General features: G+C 51.3%; 9 protein-coding genes across 9 annotated transcripts; 4 read left to right on the forward strand and 5 right to left on the reverse strand.

The window, feature by feature from the left end:
• Positions 1-622: 622 nt before the first annotated feature.
• On the reverse strand, positions 623-1,699 carry N7482_006043 (Ldh family oxidoreductase; the record flags this gene model as incomplete). The annotated part of the gene is made up of 1 exon (XM_056688168.1): positions 623-1,699. The coding sequence occupies one exon, from the start codon at positions 1,697-1,699 to the stop codon at positions 623-625; it is 1,077 nt and encodes a 358-aa protein (XP_056543723.1).
• A 716-nt stretch (positions 1,700-2,415) lies between these two features.
• N7482_006044 (Zn(II)2Cys6 transcription factor) lies at positions 2,416-4,644 on the reverse strand (the record flags this gene model as incomplete). Its single annotated transcript, XM_056688169.1, has 3 exons — positions 2,416-3,384; positions 3,458-4,439; positions 4,493-4,644. The coding sequence occupies 3 exons, from the start codon at positions 4,642-4,644 to the stop codon at positions 2,416-2,418; spliced, it is 2,103 nt and encodes a 700-aa protein (XP_056543724.1).
• Positions 4,645-5,103: 459 nt separating this feature from the next.
• N7482_006045 (Dabb family protein) lies at positions 5,104-5,576 on the forward strand (the record flags this gene model as incomplete). Its single annotated transcript, XM_056688170.1, has 3 exons — positions 5,104-5,122; positions 5,188-5,416; positions 5,471-5,576. 3 exons carry the CDS (start codon positions 5,104-5,106, stop codon positions 5,574-5,576), a joined length of 354 nt encoding a protein of 117 aa, XP_056543725.1.
• A 75-nt stretch (positions 5,577-5,651) lies between these two features.
• Positions 5,652-6,344, reverse strand: N7482_006046 (SIMPL domain-containing protein; the record flags this gene model as incomplete). The annotated part of the gene is made up of 1 exon (XM_056688171.1): positions 5,652-6,344. One exon carries the CDS (start codon positions 6,342-6,344, stop codon positions 5,652-5,654), a length of 693 nt encoding a protein of 230 aa, XP_056543726.1.
• Positions 6,345-7,544: 1,200 nt separating this feature from the next.
• Positions 7,545-8,495, forward strand: N7482_006047 (alpha/beta fold hydrolase; the record flags this gene model as incomplete). Its single annotated transcript, XM_056688172.1, has 1 exon — positions 7,545-8,495. The coding sequence occupies one exon, from the start codon at positions 7,545-7,547 to the stop codon at positions 8,493-8,495; it is 951 nt and encodes a 316-aa protein (XP_056543727.1).
• Positions 8,496-8,739: 244 nt separating this feature from the next.
• N7482_006048 (TMEM53 family protein) lies at positions 8,740-9,666 on the reverse strand (the record flags this gene model as incomplete). The annotated part of the gene is made up of 1 exon (XM_056688173.1): positions 8,740-9,666. One exon carries the CDS (start codon positions 9,664-9,666, stop codon positions 8,740-8,742), a length of 927 nt encoding a protein of 308 aa, XP_056543728.1.
• Positions 9,667-13,483: 3,817 nt separating this feature from the next.
• Positions 13,484-15,407, forward strand: pbs2 (mitogen-activated protein kinase kinase PBS2; the record flags this gene model as incomplete). The annotated part of the gene is made up of 2 exons (XM_056688174.1): positions 13,484-14,956; positions 15,009-15,407. The coding sequence occupies 2 exons, from the start codon at positions 13,484-13,486 to the stop codon at positions 15,405-15,407; spliced, it is 1,872 nt and encodes a 623-aa protein (XP_056543729.1).
• A 980-nt stretch (positions 15,408-16,387) lies between these two features.
• Positions 16,388-16,591, forward strand: N7482_006050 (uncharacterized protein; the record flags this gene model as incomplete). The annotated part of the gene is made up of 1 exon (XM_056688175.1): positions 16,388-16,591. The coding sequence occupies one exon, from the start codon at positions 16,388-16,390 to the stop codon at positions 16,589-16,591; it is 204 nt and encodes a 67-aa protein (XP_056543730.1).
• A 498-nt stretch (positions 16,592-17,089) lies between these two features.
• On the reverse strand, positions 17,090-18,888 carry N7482_006051 (cytochrome P450; the record flags this gene model as incomplete). Its single annotated transcript, XM_056688176.1, has 5 exons — positions 17,090-17,276; positions 17,341-17,504; positions 17,570-17,654; positions 17,713-17,738; positions 17,800-18,888. The coding sequence occupies 5 exons, from the start codon at positions 18,886-18,888 to the stop codon at positions 17,090-17,092; spliced, it is 1,551 nt and encodes a 516-aa protein (XP_056543731.1).
• Positions 18,889-19,587: the final 699 nt, after the last annotated feature.

The raw sequence follows: 19,587 nt of genomic DNA on the forward strand, positions 1-19,587 counted from the left end.
TTGATTTTGGGTGGTCAGCTCTTTGGCATATGCTGCTGCCGCATGTGGCTGCTATCGCTTATTCTTGTGCGAGTCAGAATAGTCATATATGGCCCGTATAACCAGACATGGGAACTCGTTCAATAGTCTTATTGTCTCCATCTCGAAGCACAGCACCCCACCCCACCGAGGTCTGGGCTGACACGATCTCGCTGAGCAGCATCTCTCTCTGCCTAATTACCAATCGCAATGGTACCACAGTGGAATATACTGCTATCCTGGCCACGGGATGGCCTTTTCAATATCGCTCTTTGTCATAATTATCACCCGTAGTTCCTTCCCCTTAGGTGATGATGGCCTCCCGGTAGGTATTTTCCAGCCCGCTGAACAGCCTGGCTTGTAGTGAAGAAAGATGACTGCGATCTTGTTGTAGGTCTGCGTTGTCAGCGATTACTCTCACCTTGATGACCAAATCCGAATTCAATCTGTTCCAAGACAAAAGCTGCAGCTACAACGCTCGAGTTTATGCGTCATAAGAATATTATAATGAATTCGCGTGTTGCCAGGGGTAGTAACTATCCGATACCTATACCTCGACAACACTTTGTCCCGAGAGCTTTTCACATCTCCTATGCAATGTCCCTCATTGCATGACCTTCAGATGTTCAACGTTAACTAAATCAGCCTCCTTATTTAGTCCCGCAACTTCAGCCTCCGCAAAAGGAATACCCTCTGCTAGCCGTGTCTGCTCCATAAGGATCTCGATTTCCCCAGGGAAGTAAATCCTGTCCACACCTGCCATCTTATCAGACTCCACAACCCTCTTGTACAGATAATCCATCCGCTCTTTAAACTCCTCCATAGTCATAAACAAGTCCGGCTTAATAGCGACCAAGAAATGTCCCACATCTGCCGGCTTCGACGGATCATAGGGGTTCGTAACATGCCCCGCAAACGCAGCTCCAGAAAACACCCCAGAGAAGACATCCATCATAATCGACAGTGCCGACCCCTTCGGCCCGCCCATCGGCAACATCACGCCCTCCAACGCCTTCGCCGGATCATCCGTCGGACAACCTTCTTTATCGAGCGCCCACTCCGTCGGAATGCGTTCTCCCCGCCGCAACGCCTTATAGATCTTACCGCGGGCCGCCACAGACGGCGCCATATCCAGAATAAACGGCTTCGCGGGATCTCCACTCGGCGCACCGCACGCAATAGGCGAAACCCCCATCAATTTCTCCTTGCCACCCCAAACAGGCAGTGCGGGCGACGAGTTCGTAAATACCAGGCTCATCATCCCCGCGTCCAGCGCCTGCTTCACCACCCACGCCGACATGCCGAAATGATTCGAGTGCTTGACCGAGACCATCCCCATACCATATGTCTCGGCCATTTCAATTGCGCGAGCCATACCCGCGTGCGCGGCGACGAAGCCGAACCCATTGTGCGCGTCGATCTGTGCGGCTACGGGCGTTATTTGCCGTAGGGTCGGCGTGGCTGTTGGGTCGAGGGCTTTTTGTCGAATGCGCTCCATGTAGGAGGGGATGCGGTTGGAGCCGTGGGTGTCTACGCCACGCAGGTCGGCTGCGACTAGGCATTTTGCGACAATGGCGGCGCTGTCTGGGGGCGTGTTGTTTGCGATGAGGACTTGTGTGACGAAGGTTTGGAGGTCTGTGGGGTTGATGAGGTGCATTGGCTGTTGGGTGGACTCGGCCATGATGGGTATTGGTGACTTGAGCACGAGCTAGTTACAGATTGTTCAATGGCGATTGTTTTTGAAAAATGCGCGGGGAGCTGTAGCTGTGATGTTGAGGCGCGCATTTTATATTGTGGAGAAAGGTTGGGGAAAGAAGCGGATGTGCTCCGTCGCAACGGAGTGCTCCCGCGAATGGATTTAGAATCATCCCATCCCCGCTTTGGACAGCAACTCAACAATCGAGCAATTCGAGTTCAGGGTGAAGTGCATTCTTGGAACGAGGAAATTCACGAGTCCAACCATTCAGCCTGAGATAGGTTGCTTGCTGCACAGGTCTGCTCGGTGTATACTATCTGGAACTGGTATTATATCACAGGACCTTTACAACGATGAAAAATAAATGCTCAACATGTGACTAAGAAGCTTCAAAAGTGGAACCTTCCTGGGCGTATAACTCAGTTGGTAGAGTGCTCGCTTTGCATGCGAGAAGTCTGGCGTTCGAATCGCCATTCGTCCATCTTTTTCTCCCCTCGCTTTTTTTGGAGAGGTCGGCCGGCAGTCAATGCAGTGAGTGAGTGGGGTCGGGTATCTGTTATACCTGTTTTTGAGAATATCTTTTAACGTCCCCCTGTTTGGGTTGGAGAGCCGTATGTATGTATCACTTTAATGTTGAATGAACTATGGACATCATTGAGTACGCAAAAGTTAAATGAGCTCTTCATGGCTAGCTATGTGACTTAGTTCCACATCACCGTTTTCGGATCTAAATACTGTCGAACGATATTATCGAAATCAGGGGCCCCGGCAAAATCCATAAATCCACCGGGCATTGAATCATTCAACCAGCTTGCACTCTCGAGGCCAAAATCAAACTCATCTAGAAATGAGCTCAGTGAAGGAGCGATCTCCACGGCAGAGTCTACCTGCTCCGGCATAGCTTCCTCTCGTTCTTCGTTGGAATGTTGAGATCGAGTCCTCTCGGCCGCGCGTGTCGCAGGGTAAGTTCCAGCCAACCGCGGTGACGTCTCCAGGCTACGCATCTTGAGCAGACGCTGTATTGTAGCCCCCGACAGTTCATGGATGCAATCTCTCGCCCGCCTAGCCTCTGTCCAGTATTCTCCGATGCTGCTGAGGATATTCAAACTGATACTTGTATCGGCAACCAGATCGTCAATGTGGACTTGTGATGCAACCAGGGGCAGCCGCCAGAGACAGTGCAGCATAATCAAGGTGCTCAAAAATATTGAATGTACAACCAGTCTGCTATAAAGAAGTGATTCTTGCCTGTACAGCTCCCCAAAGCCACGGAGTAGTTTAACGGCGTGCTGAAAGCATTGAGCCAGCAATTCTTCCGACGGCTCAGGAATTCCGGGACTTGGCCGTAGTATCAAAATTATCATCTCGTGGTATTTGGTCTCGCAGATCTTGGCAATTGACTCCATGCCGGCCGCGTGGGGGATGTCGGTATACCATGAGTCAAGCCGGTCTATCATGTCCCTCTGCCACTGGTGAATATCGAGAACTGGTGGATAGGCGTATTTTGGAGGATCCCGGCAGATGCTGTGCATGACATATTTGATTTCCGAGTTCAGCCGTGCCAGTTTGAACAAATGGATTGAGTAGGTCATATGAGACGGCGCGGTCGCGGTAGACCTCTCATCAACAACAGCTTCAGAGAGTTGCGTATCGGTGACATCTGAAGGGAGCTATAAATCTCATCAGCCTATCATGAAGCGTATCGTAGTAAGGGAGATGAGTCTCAGATAGCGAGCCACATACTCGAAGCTCACACGCCTCATCCCGAACTCCAATTGGACGGCCCATCATGGTGCCTAAAGTTCGGTCAAAGCTATATACCACCCAAAATATTCGAGTTCTCATTTCCTGTGTCAGAAATGATATTTGAAACGAGGGTGATGTGCGCACATCACGTTGAAGGCCAAGGTCAATCAGCGCACCCAAGCATTGATAATTCAAACTCCAGATATTAACCCCGCACGACGGATTATGAAGAGCGTACACCATGAGAAGGAGTTGACTTTGAAGGCCACCAAGCGAGCTGTCGGCACAGGCACCTTCAAAGTATTGAGTTGCAGCGGTATAGTACCCCTCGGCCGGCAACCGAAGTCGGAACCGTCGCGAGAGATCTGATGCTGCTATCGCAAGCACCATGTAGACATGGAAAGCGTCTGAGGAATTGTGTTCGACAGCTGACTCGCTGGCGTAAACCCTCTCCAGGCGTTGCATGTGCGATGGTTCGTGAAGAAAGGGGTAGAGAAGATGGACAGTAGAGAAATACTTGGAGGAAAGCTCGATCGCATCGTCCTTCCGATAGGGTAACGAGGCAGGGGTGTTGAACATCTCGGCGGACAACGAGATTGGCTCGTTCACGCTGCGGATACCTGGTGGTCTTGGCCGGCGACCAGCACTCGAGAAGATCAGGTTTGCAAGAAAATAGCCACTTGAAGGGCCAAGATATCGCGGTTCCCCACCCGCGGAAAGGGACACTAGGCCAATCTCGTGAGCCTGCCTGGGCTGTGTGCGGGATGCGTGTGTATTTCCAGACGGCGCAAACTGCTCCTGTCGGGACGGTGTCGATACACTCACAGCCTGTGCACTTTGTTCAGGATTTACTCTAGAATTATCCTCTTGATATTCATTTGAGCCCGATGGCTGTCCCTGTTCCGAAGATATAACTGTGCCTTGCTCGCGCACTAATGACTCAAGCCATTGAATGCGCTTCTGCAGGTTTGCAATGTACCTAGACCCATATTAGTACACATGGATACAACGAGGTGCGAGCGGAATCCTTACGTGCGATTGACTTCCTGCGTGCCATCATTCACGCATGGAACACTTGCCCTAATGCATGCAGCACAGCTCGGAGTTTCGCCATTACAGCGAATTTTACGTCTCTGGCAACGCCGGCAGGCTGCACGGGTTCGACTCCGTCGTGAAGACTCCATTCAACGAATGCCAGCCCAAAATGGCGCTATTCGTATTTTCAGGTCCCAAGTGAGATGCTTGGAGTCTGGCATTTCGCAGGAAATGTTCGGATGAGAGCCGTCGATCCGCCCGCCACCCATTGGCGGATGACTAACCTGGGGTGCCCCATCGTCCGACCTTCGTGAAACCGGTTTGTCTCTAATCAATTCCTTTGTTTTGGGAAAGAAAACTGAATTTAGCAAAGGGGCAAGAGAAGAAAAACAGAATTTTCAACTGAGAAATATGTTGGTATCAAGCGTGTTGAGACTCACACCCAGGGCGTCAGGTTTGTGATCACTGTCATCTACAACTACGGAGTACAGCGACGGCGCAGCCCCACTTGCGGATAGCTCCCGTGTCTCCGGCCCGGTTTAAAAAGAGCACCACATTCCAGTCATCGCTACAGGATTTGTCTTCGAGCCCTGAGTTTTCCTTCAAAAATGACTGTTGTTCATATCGGTATGTTGGAGTGGCCCATATCGTCCATATTCTCTCACTAAGTTTTCGTTCGTCGGAGCATGTAGTTTTGTTCAAGTTCCGCGCGGAGGTTGAGGCGCATATCAGAGACAAATTTCTCACTGAAATCAAGACACTCAAGGTCTTGTCATGTGTCAAGAGCCAGCGACTTGTTGTTGGAGGTCCATCGATAACAGATCCTGCGTCCAAGAGCAAAGGATTCCAGTATGCGTTAGTGAGCTACCACGAAGACCGAGCCGCCTTGGCCGCGTACCAAGCAAGCAGTGAGCACGAAAGGTATGTCCCTATCACTCAATGCATTATGATTGAAGTTACTGATCATCAAGTTAGGGTCACGCAGACATATTTCATTCCCTATAAGGAGGACCTGGTTCGATTTGATTTTGAGGTGGATCAAGTGGACGAGCCACTCCTGGGATTCGGAGCTATATGCTAATTTTATGAATTATATCACACAAGGCTGAGAATAAAGCATGACCGTGGTTAGCGTAATCGGCCGTCTTATACCACTTCAAGCCTCCGATACAGACTCAAACTTGGCGTCAACACTGCTTGTAAACTCGACATCTTCTGGAGTCAGATCGATGGTATTCCCCTCGGCATCACTGACACTCGTCCTCAGCGTAGAAAGTCTGGCTGTCTGCTTGGTTCTCGAACGCGTTCCGTGCCCTTCATCGGTAATCTCCACAGCGACCACCTGTCGGTCGACTACGTCCGCGAAATCATTTGCCTTCTGAACTGCATCACGCATGGCCAGTTTGCGCGCTTCAGAGCCGAGTTCCTTCTTGGTTTGATCGGTCAGACGCCAGTCAACCGACTCAATTTCCACTTTGGGAATTTTCACGAGTTTGCCGATGACCTCGCCAACTTTGGCAAAATCGCGGAAAATAACTTCGAATGACGAAGTGGCGTGATAGACTCGGGGCAGGGGCTTGCCATGCTCATCGGTAGGCACCTTCGACCAAGTGCGGAGAAGCGTGTTGGAGAACTTAGTCACCGGCGCGTCAGTACTTGCCAGGCCCTCGGGTGTCTTGGGTGACAAATCGGTGAAAATTCGATGGAGTTCATTGGATGTTAGCGTCACATCTTTGGACACGGGCTCCTGCTCCAGTCCCTCCGATCTGATAGCTACTTGGAGTACACATCGCTCGGGGTAGCGGCTGATAGATGATTCCCCTAGGACCGAGATCTTGAGAGGGGACATTTTGGCTGATTCGAGATGAAGGAAAGATCGGGTTTGCAGGAGTGGATTCGAGCTATGTTGTCTTTAAGTAGCAGGCTTGACCACCAGGCAGCAGCTGCCAAGATGTTTTCCTTCTTCCACATGGACGCTAGTATGCCTGAACGGAATTGCTCGCGCGGGGCTGAGTGGAAAATAAACAAGTAAGCTATGGTAAGAGCCTTAAGCCGTGACTTCACACTTAGACATTTCTTGAACTAGATCGCAGATCAAATGTATGGATATCTGAGGACGCACTATACAGACCCTATGTTTACCTCATACCGAATTTGTCTCATCATTATTAACTGCTCAGCCGCGAATGAAGAGGGTTTAGAGCGGTAGTAAGGACACAGTGGCCTGAGGAAATGTCTTGATTTGAAGCCCAGATGTGCCACGGTCATAGTTTTCTCTGCTGACCGTCAATGATGACCACTGCGTGGTGGTCCAAAGGGCTGTCAGTGAAGGGCGGCAGGCTGACTTTGCAGCATCAGGCTACGACAGTTTACGACAATGCGACTTATTCGAGGCGTAGTCTTCGATGCTCTGATTCCATTGTTTTTCCGCGTTATGATCTCTTTCTAGCCTGTACGAGGGAATATGGAATTCGTCGGCCCTTTGCTACGAAGCATCATCGCGAGTGCCACAGCGCCACATCGGCGCGTCTAGGCCCCGTTTGTTTGGTTTGTCTGGTTTGACTACCACAACCCCCGCAGCCAACCAGAGCGACAATTGGAGCTAAAACGCAACTGCAATGCGGGGCTCGGAGGACAGGACAATATGAATGCATAGCAAACCGTGTTTGTATCGTGTCAAACTGGAAGCTTAACCCGGAAACGGTGGTTTGCATTGATGATAAAGCAAGACCTGTGGAAGCTGTGCGAACAGAGAATATATCCGTCCCAAGGCTAGAGACATGTTTCTATTGCATCACCTCAGATGGCTCCTCATCGATCCCGTGCAAAAGGAGATACAAACCTGCTGAGTTCCCTCAATATAAAGAGGCATAGTCTGGCCACGCTATTCTCTTCCTTCTCCTAACTCACTTGCTTGATTGGGCACTATACCTACCAATCTCTGCGCCCAGAGAGAGCTAGTTAACTTTTAACACACTTAGCACATCTTGCGTTTTCTATATCTTGCTTGTGAAATCCTGAACAGGCCTTCGCGTCACACCTGGACACCATGACTCAATCCGGTGAGATACCCTCTGGTTGTCCCTGGAGTCTCGGAAACCTACCCGACCGGGAGAACAACAGCATTCTACTTCCCAAGTCAGGTGTGAAGATGTTTTACCGGGAGCTTAGACCATCGGTCCCCGGAAACAACGGAGCTTATCATCCTCTTCTGATGCTACATGGCTTCCCATCGTCATCGCACCAATACCGCAATATCATGCCCCATATCGCAGGAACATTCCATGTGATTGCTCCGGATCTACCTGGATTTGGGTTCACAGAGACTCCCCCTGATTTCAAGTTTACATTTGGGAATCTGACGACCATTCTGGCCGAATTCCTCGATGAGCTTGCCATCTCCATATTCAATATATACATCTTCGACTACGGCGCGCCTGTGGGCCTCAGGCTGGCACTCCAGCGACCGGAGGCTATCCACTCCATTATCACTCAAAATGGTAACGCCTACGTGGAGGGATTTGGGGAGGTTTGGGCACCAATCAAGGAGTTCTGGGCCAGCGAGAACACACCGGATGACCGAGCCAAGATTGCTCAAGCCATGCTGACCTTCGACATAACCAAGTTCCAGTACGAGAACGGCACTCCCGCTCTCGCGAAGATCGCACCCGAAGCATACTATCTCGACTACGCTCTGATGGAGCGTCCGGGCAATAAAGACATCCAGTTGGACCTGTTCATGGACTATCAGCATAACGTGGCTATGTATGAAGACTTTCATCGTTATTTCAGGGAATCACAAGTTCCCCTGCTCGCTATCTGGGGCAAGAACGACGTCTTCTTCATTCCGCCCGGGGCGGAGGCATTCAAAAAGGATCTACCGAATGCGCAAGTCAAGTTGATCGACGCCGGGCACTTTGCTGCTGAAAGCCACTCAGAAACTATTGCTCAAGAGATCATGAAGTTCCTCCTCGAGGTTGTCTATCCCATCCCGCGTTGACAAAAGAAAAAAGCTTCTGGATGTCCGTTGTATATTCAAATTAGTTAGTAGTTTGCAGCAATATTGATGAAACATGGAAACGCAAAGTTTCTAACCGATGCCTAGCTGGATTTACAGTATATAAAGTAATGCCACGTTGACTCGACGTGACCAGAATATTTACGACCTGCAAGTTCCACTTTGGAACTACAGTCTCACGAGTGTCGGGTTGAGGGTGGGCTTGACCCCGATAGCCAAGGTTGTCTCATAGTCGGCTGCGAACACCGGCTTGTTTCTCTGTGCTAGGAGTCACATCCCAAACCTCATCACCGCCCCAGAACTTCTTGACAGCATCCCAGTAGCGATGGGGATCTTCGATGACCAACCCACAGTGGGGACCTTGCTCAAAGAGGACTTGACTGACGGAATACCCCCGAGACTGTGCGTCTTGAAGGTGCGATTGGACTGCCTCCCATCCAACCATGAAATCTTCCTTGGAATAGATGTACAACCGTCTCGGTTCCGACCTAAACGTAGTAGGGTCATTCATAAGGTCCCGAAGGTCTTTCACTGCACGGGCCAGACCGGCATGCTGGAATCCATTGACCACAGCCAATGCAGGGTACATAACAGTCTTCCCCAAGAACTGTGCCACAGGCGTCTGGGGTATGGAGAGCCGCGTCGCCGCATACAGCCGCGCGAATGTATCATCACCGGGGCAACAGTCCAAGATGATAGCGCGAAGATTCGAGAAAAATGATGCGCCATGGTCATATTCTTCTTTCATAGACAGTGCGAGTTGAGTGGCGATGTTGCTGCCGCCGTGGGAGAAGAGATGAAGTAGGACGCCGCGCCGGTCACTGGTCTCAGCCGTGTCCACGGCGATCTCACGGCCGACGATCCGGCGGATCGCCTCGCGGGCGGGCTTCAAGTTAGCACGGATCCAACTCGAGGGCCGGAAGGCTATGTCGGAAACATTGGTTGTGACTAGGAGGAGAGACGAGGTTGGGTAGATCTCCCGGTACTGCGCCAGGTACTTATTGATGCGTCGTGGTGTCGCACCCCCCACCCACGTGCACAGGATCACCAGGGACGGCGAGGCGGGATCTGGCGAGATCTGCTCAGGAGATTCGAACAGGTGTATGTTCTCCCCAATCGTATCGAAACACTCCAACAGCGAGTTCGGCGACATGGCGGCTGGGCAATTGGGCTTGCAGCGTACCTGACATGGGCAGGAGGGAGAGGGATCTTCATGTTGGCCCCCGCGTTGGGGGCTGCTGTCAAAAGTGGGGGGTCCGTGCTGGGGTGTTTCATGTGAGCCCGTGCAGCGACTTCTTCTTGGAACCCTGCGATCGGAGACGATTGCCAAGGCCTGATCCCTGGTGATGCCATCTGCGTCGCGTGGAATCCACTGCTACGACTGCTACATCGACTACAGCCCCCACTGCCACCACCTCCAGCGTATCTTGCAGTGAATACTACACAGTCATGAAAGATGACTCATGTGCTGCGATTGAATCCAAATGTGGCATCACTTTCGCGGAGCTCTTGCTTTGGAATCCGTCCATTGGTTCCAACTGTCGGTACCTTGATGTTGGAGAGCAGAACTGCGTTGCGGGAGCTGTGCAAACGGGTATCACTACGTCGTGCACAACTTCCTATATAACTAAACCCCTATTATATATCCTACGGCCCTTATATCTAGACTGCGCCAAAACCGCATTTAGGGGCAAACCTCGCCCCCAAAAACCAAACCGCAATGGTTTCGGTTGAAACTGCCTAAACTAAACTAAACTATAAACTATTGCGGTTCCCTATTAGGGCCCTAATAAAAGCCATTTTTGTATAAAATCAAGGTCTTAGTATATCTAAACCTACTAATTCATACTTTTAGATTACTATCATTAAATATTATTTTAGTTATAACCCTACTTAATCTTATTTTTTTACTATAAAAGCTATACATGGATACCCCATCATCGTGGAAAAAGAGTCGTTTGATTCTGTCCTAGAAGCCCCAGGACCAACTGAATGGAGGTCTGTTCACACTCGCGAGTCAACAGCCCATGTCACTGTACTTGATATGCAATGGTTCGACGTACGTGAAGCTCCTGCGGAGGATGAGTATCTGCCAGAGGACGAAGTGGGATGGACCAATGTTTTGGCAGTCAAGGTACATCCTAGATTGTATTCCATGCTACAAGAGCGGGCTGTGGCCGCAAGTGGTCTATTGCACGCCACCGGAGATATCTCGCCTGCCCTAAACTCGCAGTATCCTCGGGCTACTACCTCGGCCAACTGCTTAATGTGCGCATCAGTATGAAACGCGCATTTCCTTCAAAAAACACAATGCGTTCATTGAATGCGAGGCCTCTTTTGGCTCTTTCCGCAAAATACCATTCGTAAAGCCTTATAAAAATGGGAGAACTCTTTTTTCATGATGAGCTAAGTTTCGCGAAGAGTATCTGTTACTTAAAGAGCATCTCTTCTCTGAACAGAAAAGATACAGGGAGCTGGAAGACTTTATGTTGATCTTGAATCAATGAAAGTCTAATGAACTTCCCCTGTCTCATTCACTGATCAAAATTGAAGAGTATAGGTTGCATCCTCTCAAATGACCACGCAATGTTTATAGTCGGGCCATACCTGTTCTGAGCAGTAACTGCCAACGGCGGGATTCCACTCTACGAGCGCATCACTGGTTATACCATCGGCTGTTGCGATAGCCCAGCATGAGTCGTCTTTTTTGGCAGTATAGGTAGCTATACGTACCATATTGCCTCTGCCGGGTGGGGCTTTCCTATTCCAGATGCCTCCACTCTAATGAGGGCGCCTAGAGTCAGTCTCACTGAATAAATTTCAGTCCGGGCTCAGACTTACTGAGCTACTCAGATTCAGCGGGCACCTAGCTGAGCGGTACTTAGAAAATGTTCAACAGGGGTTCCAGCTGAGCGTTACTCAGAAAATGTTGAACAGTACTCAGGAAAATATGACTAATCCTGAGTACCACTCAGCTCCCAGACCTGAGCGGTACTCAGGACTCTATATTGTATCAAGATATAGTACGTTTTAGTAATGTAGGGGTTCAACCATAATTGAACCATTAGGTAATATTGTATGAAATCGATATAAACGATTTGAATTCTGTATAATAGCTAAACGGGATCTAGAAAATCCTGAGTACCGCTTAGGTGTGGGAGTTCAGCGGCGGGTTCCAGCTGAGCGATACTCAGAAAAAGTTGAACAGTACTCAGAAGAATTATGACTAATCCTGAGTACTGCTTAGCTCCTACACCTGAACAGTACTCAGGATTTTCTAGGTCCTATAAATAAAATTAATTCACTATAATAAAGGCAGAGAGTATAAAGAATATTCACAAAAGTCCCAAATAGGGGCAAATAAAGATTTTCTTAAGCTAAAAGGAACATATGTAGTGATATAGAATCCTAAGTATCGCTCAGGTGTGGGAGCTGAGCAGTACTCAGGATTAGTGATAATTCTTCTGAGTACTGTTCAACTTTTTCTGAGTATCGCTCAGCTGGAACCCGCCGCTGAACTCCCACATCTAAGCGGTACTCAGGATTAGTCATGATTTTTCTGAGTACCATTCAACTTTTTCTGAATCACGCTCAGCTGGAACCCGAAAAAGTTCAACAATAGTCTATTCTATAGAAGCTTTCTTCTACTATAAAGCTTTTACTTATATTAAATTACTAGATATCTCTATTTTAATAGATATTTATAGCTATTACTAGTTAAATTCTTAACTAGAACTAGAGCTATCGAGAAGTCCTAGATATCCTCCCAGCGCTGGACAACAGTGGACATCTACACCTACCTATCCAGGGTACCCGGATACCACGGAACTACCAAAGGCGGTGCTGTTCTGTGAGGATGGATGAGCCTCCAACGGGAGTCCCCGATCAGAGTGGAGCAGCTGAGTCAATGATTCTACTCCAACTGGAACTCGGCTGTGTCGGACGCAAGTGAACCGGCACTGTGCTAATGCCCTGCCAACGCCCGACGCCAGCAACAGCTCTGTATCTCGGCCCAGGCACTCCCACCGGACAAGGGAAAGATTGGAGAGGGGGAAGGGGGAGGAAGAGAAGGCGTGAATCCATGGCCAGGCGGACAGCCCCAACCAATCCGTTGTACAGTGGGAAGGTCAGCGCCCTGGACGTTGGGATATGCTGGAACGGAGCCGGATCGGCGCGCGCGCAATGCGCCAGCCAGTCCCTGTAAATGGGCGCGGCATGGAGGGGTTTGTTCGTCGTCAGATGTCGCAGCCACCGATGGAAACCAGCAAGAAACATGGCAGAAGCGCGAAACGAGGCAGCAAGATGTGCTCCTCCGCCGTACCCAAAACCTGCTTTGCCGGCGGGTGGGCCTGCTGATTGGCTGGTCCGCCCGCCCGATTGGAGATGCGAATCTCAATAGGGACACGCTTGGGCGACGTCGATGCCGTTACGCAGTGACGCAGGAGGGGAAAGCAGGCCGGGTGGATCTGCAGCTTTGCAGCTTTGCAGTGCAGGTTTGCAGGTTTACACCAGAGACGGCCCAGTAGAAGTAGTTTGTAGATGACAGGCGAGCAGTGACGAGAGAGGGGCGTGCTTGGATCGTCCCCCACCTTATCTTTCTTTCGCTGACTCGACTGGTTTTGGGCTGGCGTGACTGGCTTGACAAGTTGGACTGGCCTGCCGGGTGACTTCAACATTGCCATCTCCACCTTGGCGTTTGGCTCGCATTTCGCATTTCACATTTCGCATTTCACATTTCGCATTTCCAATTTCTGCCCCTCCCTCCCGCACGCCTCTTTACTCGCCTCAACTCACCTCATCTCCTCCCCCTCCCCTCCGCTCCTCCGGTCCTCTGCCTTCCTCCACCCAGACCTGGATAGCGCCGCCGACCGGTGCACGCCGAGTCCAAGACGGCCACTTCACACCAATTGCACCGGCCCTTGTTGTCGGTCCGTCTGCCTCGGCCCCCCTAGTCCACCGCTCGCGACAGCATGGACGCCGACCATGACTCGCCCGCGGATAGCCCGCTGGAAGGCGAGCTCGGTCCCTCAATCCAGGAGCCCTCCTCGCCCAACAATTTGAGCCATCATGCGTCAACCCCGTCTCTCCTTCCGTCCCGCGATCCCACCACCGGTATCACAGCGTCTTCGACGCACTTGGGCCAGATCAACGCCGCGCGGCGTGGCGCGGGGACCCCGCCACGCCCGCAGCCATCGATGAGTGCCCAAGGTGTCACAGGTCTGAACCAGGATATCATGGCCAAGATGAAGGCCTTTTCCCTCTCTCGGCAAGGCATCCCACACAATGCTTCCACGGGGACAATACCCACCTCGCACGAGGCCGGCGTTGGCGGCGCGCTCGTCGCCCGCATGCCGCCGCCTGTCACCAGGCCCAACAACAAAAATTGGGCCTCCTCCCCCGCGATCACTGCTCAGGCGTCCAGTCCCGCGTCTCCGCGGCCAGGAGGATTGGCGGCCAAGCGCATGAAACCTGGCCTCAAGCTGTCGGATGTCACGGGCGGGACTCCGCCACCGGCGAACGGGACGGAGCCGGAGAAAGAGACAGAGTCGAATGGGGGATCAGTGTTCAGCAAATACTCTGAATTCATCGACACGAAAGCTGGGACCTTGAATTTCAAGAACAAGGCGATTCTGCATGGCGGTGGCGTCGAGTTCTCTTCGGGACACAGTTTCAAGATTTCATTGGACGAAGTCGATCGATTAGATGAGTTGGGCAAGGGCAACTATGGCACAGTCTATAAAGTACGGCACAGTCGTCCACACCTGCGAAAACCCGGCATGGGCTTGAGTGGAATTGTCAGTCGACCGTCGGGCCAGGACGAGACTAGTCCAGAAGCTGGGCGCCAGGATGCTCTGTCTGGCGTGATCATGGCGATGAAAGAGATTCGACTCGAGCTGGATGAGGCCAAGTTCGCACAGATCATCATGGAACTGGATATCCTTCACCGCTGCGTCTCACCCTTCATCATCGATTTCTACGGCGCATTTTTCCAAGAAGGCGCAGTTTACATGTGCGTCGAGTATATGGATGGCGGTTCGATTGACAAGACCTATCAAGGGGGCGTGCCCGAGAATATCCTGCGCAAGGTAACTCTATCCACCGTCATGGGATTAAAGGCGCTCAAGGACGAGCACAACATCATTCACCGTGACGTCAAACCCACCAACATCCTGGTCAACAGCAGGGGACAAATCAAAATTTGTGATTTCGGTGTCAGTGGCAACTTGGTCGCTAGTATCGCCAAGACCAACATTGGATGCCAGAGTTACATGGCACCCGAACGAATTGCGGGCGGGGGTATGCAGCAGTCGGGCGCCCCGAGTGCCGGGACATATAGTGTGCAGAGCGACATCTGGAGCTTGGGCTTGTCAATCATTGAATGCGCGATGGGACGGTATCCGTACCCCCCAGAGACATTCACCAATATATTCAGCCAGTTACACGTGAGTATTCATGTGTATTTTCTGATTCTGCTTTGTACTGACATTTGAAAAGGCAATTGTCCACGGCGACCCTCCTACCCTTCCTGCCGAGGGATACTCCGAAGAAGCGCACGCATTTGTTAAAGCCTGTCTTGACAAGAACCCCAAGAACCGCCCATCCTACAGCATGCTCCTCCGCCACGTCTGGCTTGCACCCCTCATGCGCCCACCAACCGAAGCCGATGGACCACCCGCCTCCCAACTCCCCGAACAATCTGCGTACGGCGAGAACTCCCTGTCGTATATAACCGAAGACAAAGAAGTCGCCGAGTGGGTTCAGAAACAACTGGAGCTTCGTAAAGTTGGCCATCTGAACTCTGCTAAGCAACCAGCTTTGCACGCCGTGGCCCTTGATAAAGTCGCCACCAGCCCCATCCACGAAGAGACTGAAAGCCCAGCCCAGACTGACTGAGCGCAAGCAGCGAGCTCGCTGGAGACTCTGCAAACTTCTTATTCCCCCGAATCAGCCTTATCTCTTGATACATCCCGGGGCTGGAACTTGGCCCTTCTCATGGCATAGGCGCCGTCTTCGATAACATGCACACGGGATGCCTGTTGATACACATCGCATTTTAGAATCTTCTGTGAGCTCAACGGCACCTCTAGCCTGTCGGTCTATCTCTCCCTGCCCATTCTTCTGGTCTTGGGCCAACACCGTATTCGCCGGCTATCTATTCACATGCCTGTATTTGTGACCTACGCGGCTCACGCTCAATCTGGATCTGTGGGAATATTGGAACTGTCATGCGAGGATTTGTGCTGCCTGAGATGAGGTGCTCTGGTCACGCCGAGCACGATGGTGTGCTTGCGGCATGTGGTTTTTTTGGTTTTAGCGTAGCCCTTCCATGCTGCTACACGATAGTTGGAACACATAGGAGTGTGTTCTCCATTTAATCATCCTGGCAGTCTTCCATTACATACGGTGGTCCCTGTCTATCTAGGACAGGGTGGGCTAGCGCATGTATCAATGCTGGCTGAATGAATCATGCTACTGTACACTGTGATAAACTGCGGCTCGGCCCTTTACATACCCGCGGCTTCCGGTACGTCCGTACATCTATACATAGTAGAAGGCGTACAGTCGTGTTCCAAATGTATTCGACCCCTAGTACATTCTAACCTACACTGCCATGTACAAACTACCTACTACTACTACCAGGAGCCACATGCTACTACACGAAAACACGTTCCTCTTATGAGGATTAGACCGCGTCTTAGCTGGGACCATTTTAGTTATCTCACAGAGACTATGCTCCATCGTGTTGCTGATATTATTAAATATGAAAAGGCTAGTATGCCTGTCCGTTCCCCTCGCCAGCTGGCGGGCCCCCTACTCTGTTGCCTTCAATTTGCATCCTTCGATCATTTGCTAAATACTCCTTTCAACAAGGCATGCAGGAAACATCGCCGAATTACGGCGTCAGCTTGAAGAACAACAAAGGCTCTGAGAAGTGGCAGAGCGCCGCCAAGAAGAGGCAGAACGGCGACTCCAACCCCACACATTGTTTGGCCTTCTCGGTCGCTGCTGCCACATCTCTCTGTCTCAAGCGATCCGAGTTGAGACGGATGCGACCCTCACGACTCAGGGCGAGGTGACTGACCTAGTGAACAGACTTTCCCCCAAGCGCATAGTCTGTTGGCGTAGTACTAAAACTACAGAAGTGATACTCCTAATAGTTCTGCTCCTAGGTGACTAATATTAAAGCCTATTAGGAGGAGAGGAACAAGCTAGGCGTCAGATCGAGGGGTACCTCCGGTAAGATTAAAGGGGCAGTGCGTCAGACTACAAGCCAAGGCGTAGTGGCCTATAGAAGCGAGAGCGAAAGGAAGGAGTTAGAAAAAGGAGAAAGTAGGTCGAGACGGCGAGGTCGGGTCTTTTATATTAAAGCGACTAACAGGGAGGATACAGGATAGCGTATTGGGGTGCTATTGTAGGCTAGAAACGACAAAACGAACCATATTCAGTAATTCACAGTTCCGCCGCTTACATGTCCAATTTCTGCTCGTATCAAGACCCAAAACTAATGAAATCAAGGGACAGCACCAGACCTGCCCTAGGGATTATTATTGATTAGATTATCGTTCTCGAAAATCTCAACTTGCCCCCAGGCGTCCATTCCACCTAGTAATGATGGCGCGGACGCCTTGGCTTCCTTTTCTCGGATGCCCATTGAACATGTCGCGCACAACACGGACATCATCGAATGTGGTTTCATACAGTTCCATGTCAAATTCCCTGAAAATGGTCGCGATTGCCATGAGGATCTCTGCTTTTGCGAGACTAATGGACGACTGTTAGTGCGCTGGATAAGTTTGAGGGGAACGTCCCAGAGAATGACACGTACGGAATACCGATACACTGCCTGGACCCTTTGCTAAAAGCGACCAGGTATCTTTCAAGGCGATGCCTTTCTGTCGGGTCCATCCATCGGTCCGGGATAAATTCTTCCGGATTGGGGAAGATGTCTTCGTTGTTATGTATCAATAGACTGGTCATACCGACCGGTACCTGGGATCAGTGGTCAGTAGGAGTAAATTTGAACCAAAAACGATAGAAGGACGGCGGAAGATTACCCCAGGAGGAATGACCCAGTCTTTGTACATCATAGGCTGATCAGGCGAGCTGCGTTGAAGTCGCGTTGCAACACCGAAGGAGACTCTGCACATCGGGGATGAGAAAACCAAACGCGGCCACTTTAGGAGCATAATTTTCATACCTCAGACCCTCCAGCATAACTGACGTCTGGAAGTTTGGTTAGCGACAGGATATTCGACTAAATGTGGGGTTGACCTAGGAATCTCACCAAGTAGGGCATTGCCTCATATTCCACCAAAGACGCCGTCCCGTCGGGATCTAGCCGATTCAACTCCTCGCGGAGTCTCTGAAGCATTTCGGGATTATTCAGGAGGTGGAAAGTGACGGTGGTCAGATTTTTGGCCGTCGTTTCTCCCCCAGCCGCAATAACAGTGAAGACCTCTTGGCTCAAGCGGTTCGCGGTCTTTTCCTCTGGCGGCAGGCTACTTTGTAGAAGCGCATGGAACAATGTGCCTTTGGGTACGCATGCTTTATCGCCAGACACACTATCGGAGTCTTGGCTATCAATGACCAAGTTCGCTAGGCGTATGCTTTCGGCCTTCTGGTCGAGGACGGGTCCGATATCGGGGTTGATGCTCAGGACGAGCCACCGTGGAAAGAGCTCAAAGAGTCCCATGAACCATTGGAATTGCTTGAACTGCATTCCCGCCCGCACAATCGCTTGAATTGTTTTCGACCACTGTGGCGTGAAATCGGGGTCATCAAGATAGTGAAACGAGTCTCCCATGGTGTACTCCACCACCACGTCCGTGGTGAAAGCATTAAATGCATGGTACAGATGGAGTGGGGCGCGCCTATCCTGCCAGGCGCGCATACCCTTGCATAATTTGTCAATCATGCCTCGGATCATTGGCTCTAGTGTTCGAATTCGCTGCTGGGAGAAGAATGGATTCATTGGCTGACGCCGTATCCGATGGCGCCGATAGTCGACTGTCCCAAACGCGGATGCCGGGGCGCCAAACATTCCCGTCAAATGTAAAGACTTGTTTCGCGGCGCGTCTCGCGAATACAACACATCATAGTATTCGGGGTCGTTGACGTGGAGCTCGTAAGGGCTGATTCGCACGATTGGGCCGTACTTGCGATGCATTTCGGCGATTTGAAACGTGTACTCCCCTTCTAGGAATGAATCATAGTAAAATTCATACCACATCGTGAGGGCGGCCAATTTGGGGCCCGGGAAATGAGCGATCGGTGAAAGCCATAGCCGCTGGATAGCCAGCCAAAGCACGTAGGCGGCGCCTGCAACCCCAAGGGACAGCACTGTTTGTGTGATAGATCCATGCCACCAGGCCATGGTCGGGAGGGTAGTGAGCTAAAAGGGAAGAAAATGATTCAGAACCGCTGCAGAGGGCAGGGGGGTAAAGAGGACAATCCTACTTATTTGGCAGCCCGCAGCGCATTTGATGCGCTAGGACTGTTCCCCACTGAAAGCCGTCGGGATCGTATCTAGATTGGCCTAACGATGGGCAGATTGCCCGACTAGAACGTGCATTAACAATGGAATTCACATAGAGTTTTGAGGCAACCGACGAGGTGGATAAGGAAGCCGGGGATATGCACCTGCGGTGTTATTGGGTACTAGACGGAGGCCATGCATTGTGATGTCCCCATGCCCCCCCACCTGCCGTCATGTCGGACCTTCCAGTGGATCGAACCCGCGGGCTCCACTGCAGGCTGCGTTAGGGCCGGCCCAGTTCTTCCCGCTGGCCCCGAGCCGTAGCAACTTCTGATTGGGGTTGGACGAAGTTGGAGGAGTGATAGAGACCCAGTCTGAGCCAGTCTAAGCCAGTCTAAGCCAGTCTAAGCCAGTCTCGCCCAGACCAAAGGCCAATCCCCTTCAGCTTTGCACCCGCTTGTGCCCGTGACTCCACCCCCTTCGTACGCCGCCGCTGCAAGCGTCTCCCCATCGCCCCTCTCCTCGCCTACAACACTCTAGCTCGATATCAACGCCGCTCGATCTAGTCGACGCTCACTTGGCCCTTCTGTTCGTTGG

This window comes from Penicillium canariense, assembly GCF_028826845.1.
Source record: "Penicillium canariense strain IBT 26290 chromosome Unknown utg000003l_segment0_segment0, whole genome shotgun sequence".
NCBI classification, from domain to species: Eukaryota; Fungi; Ascomycota; class Eurotiomycetes; order Eurotiales; family Aspergillaceae; genus Penicillium; species Penicillium canariense.